General features: G+C 42.8%; 1 protein-coding gene across 1 annotated transcript; it reads left to right on the top strand.

Annotated features, from left to right (window-relative positions):
• The first annotated feature begins 1,454 nt into the window (after positions 1–1,454).
• DNAJC28 (DnaJ (Hsp40) homolog, subfamily C, member 28) lies at positions 1,455–2,573 on the top strand. Its single transcript, XM_010140619.1, has one exon. It carries the CDS (start codon positions 1,455–1,457, stop codon positions 2,571–2,573), a length of 1,119 nt encoding a protein of 372 aa, XP_010138921.1.
• Positions 2,574–8,613: the final 6,040 nt, after the last annotated feature.

Raw genomic sequence — 8,613 nt, 5'->3', positions numbered from 1 at the left:
GAGCAGCCGGTGAGGCTGCAACGGCCACAGGGAACCGCGGGACCTAGAGGCGATCTTGTGCGCCAGGCGGTAGCGGGTGACGGGGGGAGAGGGAGGGCGAAGAAGGCGGGGCGAGCCGTCGGGTGAGTGCTATACATACCGCTGGATACAGTGTTTTAAGCACAAAGATAGTAAAATCGGGTCTGCAGAGTTATGAGAAAATCTGCCTGTGATCAGTATGTTGAATTTCGAAAGTGTATTCATTGATCTTTCCGCTTAAGTAGATACGTGGATTTTTGTGGCTGTACAAAACGACATTATTATCTTTGCCAGCTACCTGGAAAAAAAAAATCACTAATCCATATCTTAATTTAAAAAACTCCACCATGTAAATGAGGTCCATTATAATAACCACAAACTGATGACTTATGTTACCCGAATCAAAATCAACTGAAAACATTCAGGATCGATCCAGTCTTTCATCCAGTTCCTTGTACTTCTTTCCCTTCTCTTTTCAGATGGGTTAGAGCAGAAGGTAGTTTGTTACTTGCAGAACGTATGAAACACTATATTCCTTAAACTTAACCTCGATTTAACCTAGTGTTTTGTTTGGAAAGGAAGTCAGCAAAGGATATGTTGCAGTCACCGATGATTACGCAGAAGGAGACTGTAGCAGCACGTATGCAGCATTTGTCTTACTGAAGAGAAGTTAGCTGATGTGTAAATTGGATGTGCAGTTTATATTATATTTTTCTACTTCTGATTTTATGTGAAGACTTACTAAAGGTGTTCCTTTTGCTGTTTCTCAAAATAATTCAGAAGAACTGGTATTCCTGACAGAATGAGAGGCTATCTGCTATTGATCTGTTCTGAGTTCCAGATTTACTACCTGACCTGGCACAATCCAAGGAGATGGGCCACTAGGATGTGAGAGCCCTGCTGTGATACAAGAGTTAATCTGAATGGATCTGTAATCTGAATGCTTCTTCAGGTGTTGCTGTGGAATTCCAAAAGAGTACTGTAATGAAATCCTTTGAGAATGTACTAGGGAGTGGATCTTGATTGATGTATGTGAATAGAAGATTCAGTTGATGGCTGAATGTCGGTGTATAGAGGAAAAGGGAGAGATTTGTTTCAGTAGTTACCACTCAACATAAAGCATATTTCCAGTTTACATTGCACTGTATGCTATATTGTGAATTAATTTTCATTTACATTGTAACACTACTGCTGCAATAGTAATTAATAAGAAGTGCAGATTCCAATATGAGTCTGTAACAGAGAAGAACATTGCCTATTGTTCTGAAACTTTGTAGGGATTTCTTTAAATAATGTAACAAGTTAAAGTCAAGACATAAATTGTGTAAGTTCTCTTACAAAGCGTATTTAACACAATTTTTATTTAAAACTGTGTTTTTATAGGTCATTGTTTATAATGTAGATGCATCTGAAGAAATATAAAGCGGCTTTGTGTGATGCTGACTAACAACATAGGGCATCATCTAATGGTGCGTCAAACAATGATTCCAAGAAACCTGAAGCTGTTTCCCTACCTTTGTGGCAACAGAATGTTGTCGGGTTACAAACCTAAAAGCAACGTTAAGGACTCTTACAAAATTCTTGAGCTGGAGGAAGGATGTTCCCTTGATGATATCAGAAACTCATATCGAAGTCTTGCCAAAAAGTACCACCCAGACAGCGGTTCTGCCACAGCTGATTCCGAAGCATTTATGAAAGTAGAAGAAGCATACAGAGTGCTGCTCAGTGATGTGGCAACCAAAAAGAAATCAAACGAGAATAATGAAGAGGAGGAAGATCAGTACAAACCAAAAACACCACAGCATAGACACTACTTGAGTTTTGAAGGCGTTGGGTTTGGAACACCGAGCCAAAGAGAAAAGCAGTACATGCAGTTTCGAGTAGACCGTGCTACTGAACAAGTGTTGGAGTACCGGCAGCGGAGACTTGAGAACCAGTATGCCATGACTGACCTAATGAAAGCCAAAGATGTGAGGCAGAGCAAAAAGGTGAAAATAACTCAGGCAGTTGAACGGTTGGTTGAGGACCTCATCCAGGAATCGATGGCAAAAGGAGACTTTGACAACCTCAGTGGCAAAGGAAAACCTTTGCAGAAATTTTCGGACTGTCCACACGTCGACCCTATGACTCACAACTTGAACAGAATTCTAATAGACAATGGGTACCAGCCAGAGTGGATCCTGATGCAGAAAGAAATACGGGAAACTATTGAGCGGTTAAGGAAGAGTATAGTGGCATCTAGAAGTAAGCTTGGAGGGCCGATGACACCATATAGGCAAAAGCAATGGAATCATATATGTGAGCAGTTTATAGGAGATATCAGGAAATTAAACAAAAGAATTGACAACTTCAATTTAGTTGTTCCTATTATGAGCAGACAAATGGTGCACTTCAATGCAGACAAAGAAATTGTTCGAGCACAAAAGACTTATGAAGCTTTGATGGAAAACAGAGAGGCTTCTAATTCAGGCATGAAGGAAGATGGTGGGGAAAATGTTAAAAAGTTTGGGTGGAAGTCATCCTTGTTTAAGTGGTTAAACCTTACAATGAAATAAGGTAATACTAATTCATCTGTCTTGTCAAGATTTTGAATGCACTTTATTAACGAATGCACTTTATTAATGAAACTTGTAGCACTAGAGGTATTTCACATACACTGAAAGTACAAAACCCAGCTGTCCACTGTTACACCGGTCAAAAGGAATTGGGTTGTCTGATGTGCATTTGCAGGCACTTAATTGATTTATTTGTGACTGTTGTTAAGGAACAAATAAATTCAGTTATCCTCTTGCAGTTCATTTTACCTCTGATTAAATAAAAATTAACATTTCATTTTAACATAATTGCTTTTACAGTCTGTTATCTCTCCAAAAGATGAAACTGAGGCATAACAAAAACACATTAAGGACAAAGTAAAAGTCTTGCTGTGCCCTGTTAGTTTGACCTTTATCCTTTGTTATTTAAATGCTTACAGCTCATAAATTGTTGACAGGTTTCATTAATTTTTGTAGAAGTACATTAACCTCTTCAAGGTTAGATTAAATAGGAATGGAGTCTGGATGTCTGGATTTGGACTGTACATGCTGCAGAGGTCATTTTTTGATCTGGCTTTTCACACAAAATAAGGTCTCAGAAAGCATCCGAGCAAATAAAGAAGACCAGCCAAAACCGTACTCTAGTCACAGGGCTTTTTTGGAGGTGAGAGGGAAATGTTAATTTTCAAAAGTAATTACACCATTTAAATATTTTAGAATATTGGCATCAAAGAACTTACTGTGAAATACTGCTGGTACTACTAAAGTTCCTGGGCAGTGACGTACTTGTCTTTCGTAACTTAGCTCCCCATGCAATCTGATTCTCCTGGAGGACTTTGCCTTTGAAAAGGTGTCACCAGATATATCAGTATCTGTGTGGGCCCCCTTCCTCACTTATGCCTCCGTGACTGTCACTGTCTCCACCTGTGCAGGAGTTGTGCTGTGCCCAGGCAGTGTGTAGCAAGGTGTCCCATAGGGTCTGGCTATGCCAGGGAGGGTGAATTTCCACTCCGAGTTTCAGAAATGAAAGCTAGATGATGATCACAATTGTCCTTTGACAGATCCCCCAGCACCAGTGAAGTCTGGGTTAATGCATTTTCTTCTGGGCAGGTAAAGGTGCGTGTGTTCCTTTTGGTCTTCGTGCTTTTGCCCATCATGCCTTAACACGCACGCAGAACATTATTTGTTGGTAGAATGAATTGTGTCATTTGTCAGAAGGTATTATATAGTCTAGAAATATAATTGAATATTGGTAGACGCTATAGGCCTTTCAAACCTTCGTGTTGCAGCAAGCAATAATGACAATGTTTGAGAAAATAGGGCTAATCTCATCTTCCTTTAACATACCTTTTTGTCAGAATTAAGGTGGAAAAAGTTAAAAGTACTGTATTATGAGCAGGCTGATCTGCTGCCCCTAGGTCATGCAGGTCTGCTTGTGCTGTGCTGTGCCCTGGCGTTAGCTGAAAGGGTTAGATCATGGCTATTTGTTCCCTTCTGCTGAGATTCAGGTAGGAGACAGGGGTACACCAGCACTGCATGGATCAGTTGGGTCAGGTAGCAATTTACGTACTCTTCAGTGGCTCTCCAACTCTGCAAAGATGGTAAGAACATCCCACAACATCCTTCTCTCTAAATTGGAGAGATATGGATTTGATGGGTGGACTATTCACAGGATCATATTGTTGGAAGAGACCTTTAAGATCATCAAGTCCAACCATACACCCTGAACTGCCAGGGATCCTAAACCACATCCCTCAGCACCACATCTACACGTCTTTCAAACACCTCCAGGGATGGTGACTCCACCGTTTCCTTGGGCAGCCTGTTCCAGTGCTTGACAACCATTTCTGTAAAGAAGTTCTTCCTAATATCCAACCTAAATCTCCCCTGGTGCAACTTGAGGCCATTTCCTCTCATCTTGCCTCTTGTTACTTGGGAGAACAGACCAACCTCCACCTCACTATAACCTCGTTTCAGGTAGTTGTAGAGAGCGATAAGGTCTCCCCTCAGCCATCTTTTCTCCAGACTGCCCTGTTCCTGCACCCTCTTATGACTCTAGACACACTCTAGTGTGCTCTAGACCCTTCACCAGCTTTGTTGCCCTTCTCTGGATGAGGTTCTGTAATGGGACCAGTGTTGCTTCCTATCTTCATCAATGACATAGCAGAATTGGGTGCACCCTCAGCAAATTTGCAGTTGACACCAAGCTGAATGGTGCAGTTGGCACGCCTGGGGGATGGGATGCCATCCAGAGGGACCTGGACAAGCTGGAGAAGTGGTCCCATGTGAACCTCACGAGTTCAACAAGGCCAAGTGCAAGATCCTGCACCTGGGTCAGGGCAATTGTTGGTATCAATACAGGCCGGGGAGTGATGTGTTTGAGAGCAGCCCTGCAGAGAAGGACTTGGTGGTGCTGGTGGATGAGAAGCTGGACATGAGCTGACGATGTGCATTCGCAGCCCAGAAAGCCAACGGTATCCTGGACTGCATCAAAAGAAGTGTGGCCAGCAGGTCGAGGGAGGTGATCCTTCCACTCTACTCCAGAATGATGAGACCCCACCTGGCCTACTGTGTCCAGCTCTGGAGTCCTCAACACAAGGACATGAACCTGTTGGAGAGGGTTCAGAGATGGGACGCAAAAATGATCAGGGGGCTGGAGCACCTCTGCTATGAGACAGGCTGAGGGTTGTTTAGGTTGGGGTTGTTCAGCCTGAAGAAGTGAAGGCTCTGAGGAGACCTGACTGCAGCCTCTCGGTACTCATGGGGGCCTACAGGAAAGATGGGGACAGTCTTTGTAGCAGGGGCTGTTGTGACAGGACAAGGGGTGATGGTTTTAAACTAAAGGGGAGGAGATTTCACTAGATACAAGGAAGGAATTATTTACAGTGAGGGTGGAGAGACACTGGCACAGGTTACCCAGAGAGGTGGTGGAAGCCCCATCCCTGGAAACATTCCAGGTTAGGTTGGACAATGGGGCTCTGAGCAACCCAATCTAGTTGATGATGTCCCTGCTCACTGCAGGGGTGGGGTTGGACTGGATGACCTTTGAAGGTCCCTTCCAACCCGAACAATTCTATGAAATAACTGATGCCTTGCAGATACAGGAACTAATTCCTATATAGTGGTGAAATGGGTACAAAATGTGCGCGTGGTCTTGATCCGCCATGTAAGTATCCCAGGACATGGGAGAGAGCTGGGGGTGTTCAGCCTGGAGAAGAGAAGGCTCCGGGGTCACCTTAGTGCAGCCTTTTGGTACTTGATGGGGGGCCATAAGAAAGATGGGAACAGTCTTTGTAGCAGGGGCTGTTGTGACAGGACAAGGGGTGATGGTTTTAAACTAAAGGGGAGGAGATTTCACTAGATACAAGGAAGGAATTATTTACAGTGAGGGTGGAGAGACACTGGCACAGGTTACCCAGAGAGGTGGTGGAAGCCCCATCCCTGGAAACATTCCAGGTTAGGTTGGACAATGGGGCTCTGAGCAACCCAATCTAGTTGATGATGTCCCTGCTCACTGCAGGGGTGGGGTTGGACTGGATGACCTTTGAAGGTCCCTTCCAACCCGAACAATTCTATGAAATAACTGATGCCTTGCAGATACAGGAACTAATTCCTATATAGTGGTGAAATGGGTACAAAATGTGCGCGTGGTCTTGATCCGCCATGTAAGTATCCCCAGTCTAAATGCTCAGAAGGAAAAATCGGGTTACCTGGCAATGCTCAGTCTCTAGGGATTAGGTAAGAGTTCAGACTGCTGCTCTTCCTGTTGTGATACAGGTGTGATTCACCCAGATCGTGGAGTTAGACCAGGTGATACCAGAAGGCTTTGACCTCATAAGCTCCTCGCTCATTTCAGCAGCTGTGTGTAGGAATGTTTATTTCTGTAAGTTATCTATGCATTCTTGCTTTTAATGAAAACTGTAAATTAAACATACTTTTATGGAAGTCCTTTGACACGATACTCTTGAAAAGATCAGGTTTTCATTCTCATTGTCATCTACAGGAATTGGATCTGAATAGCTGTTTAAACTACTCCAGCGGCAGATTCAAAAGGAGCTAATTGCAAATCAAATTCATTGCACAAGAGTAAATAGAAGCCACGCTGCAATAAATCCAGTTTTGATGGAAGCCAGTTTGGCTCACAACGAAGATAAGTATCAGCAGTTTAAGTTGCTGTAATGGATGAGTCAGCATACTGAGGGATTTTTATGTTCCTTTTAAAACTACTTGGGCTTAAATGCAACCTGATTCTCAGCACTTTAAATCAGCTCTACACTGCTGTCATGAAAAATTGCCAGGCACAAAAATCCCCTTCTTCAACGTTTATGGCAATGATTATGAAAAAAAATTTACATTTTTCTCTTCCCCAGGTGTGTGGAGGAGTATATTTTTGCAGGGCTGGTCTATTTTATTGTTGCTCTGAGCTCACAAAATCTTAAAAGCAGCATTTGGTCAGTACTTCTAGAACCAGAAATACCAAGTACCACATATGAATTAGAAAAACCCATGAGGGAACGGCCTTCAGAAGTAATTTTTCTGTCTGGCACTAGACTGTTAATTTGAATTTGAAAACTGTTACCGTATTACTGACCTCAAAAGGATGAAATCATTGCTGATTCCAGCTACAGATACCTGTTGTTTATTCCCAGAACTCCCTCTGTGTTGGTCTAATTACCATACGGGTTGTGGCTTGAAAGACTTGTCTAGATGACATCTTAATACGAAGAAAAAAAATGATTTATACTTATTATTAGGATATATTAATTGAGGTATCAGTTTTTGTCAGGGCGAGGAATCTGCTTCTTGCCCAGCGATTTGATGGCTCTTTCAAGCACCGTTAGCAAGCTGTACAATTACACGTTAGTGCCTTCCAATAAAAGGAAGACATACAGCAGTAGGTTGTCTGAAACAACGTCTCAGGCTGTCCTGTGAGCTGAGGAGTGTCTATACGTGCTGTGAATGTTGAGGCCTGCTGAATGCCTTTCCGTTTCCGAGCAATAACGGCTGTCAGGGTGCACATGGTGTTGCAGAGGTGGCCCTGAGCAGAAGGAATAAAAGTCATGAGAAGCAAGAGCAGGGCATGCTGTAAGACAGGTAGTAAATCTTTATTCTTAGTGGGAGAAGCTGGTGTTATAAAGAAGAAGTTATTTCCCTACCAGCTGTATTCCTCTGGATGTGACAGCCACACCGTTTACCTTCCAACAGCTGAGATTAGCTGTTATGAAAACAGAAACCTGTGTGTATGTGTGGGGGGAAGCAAACAGCATGTAATTCTTCCAGATAAGGGTGAGAAGATGATGTATTAACAGAGACAGAGGTTGGAGAGGAGGCACATATGAACTACAAAAAAAATAATTAAAAAAAAAATTGGGTACGATCCTTTTCAATGAACAGCAAGGCAAGAGTTTTCTCCCAGACTTTTTCTTCACGGTATGGTTCTGAGCACCACAAGTGAGAAACAACTGTTCCTGTTGATCCTCTCTGCAGCTGATAGCCTCTTGTCTGGGCCAGATGAAGTGAGAAAGGAGGAGCTTCTTCAAATGCGGGCTGTGGCTTTAGCTCCAGACCTGGTGGAACAGAGTGAGCACATGTAACTGAAGGACAAAACGGAGGGGGGCTGGGAGTAGAGGGCTTTGAATATAGCTTTGGAGTGGGATTTCATGGGGCCACCGCTTAACCGAATTTTAACAAAACTGAATATTCTGTTGCCATTCAGCTGTGACTTTATAGGCATTTCTCACAGTGCTCCTGTTCTTAGTGCCCCATATTGCTCTTCATTGCTCTTGAGCAATATCCTTGAGATGCCTTCTTCTTCTTCTGTGTATCCCATTCCACTCTTAAATTTCTACTTCTCACCTTTCAGATTGATTCTGCACTTTTTTATCTTACCAAAGTGTGAATTTTCAAGACTTCCCTAACTTCAATACATTATTGAGTTGCAGCATTTTCCTTTAGTATCTCTACAATCTTGACATCAAATCTTTTGTAATAGGCAACAATCTGTATTTTGTAGGAAGATAGTTCTTCCTACAGTTTCTTAAGGTACCTCTGGTGCTGGTAT

This window comes from Buceros rhinoceros, unplaced genomic scaffold (assembly GCF_000710305.1).
Source record: "Buceros rhinoceros silvestris isolate BGI_N320 unplaced genomic scaffold, ASM71030v1 scaffold12157, whole genome shotgun sequence".
Classification (NCBI taxonomy): domain Eukaryota; kingdom Metazoa; phylum Chordata; class Aves; order Bucerotiformes; family Bucerotidae; genus Buceros; species Buceros rhinoceros.
This window is presented reverse-complemented; position numbering and strand designations above follow the sequence as displayed.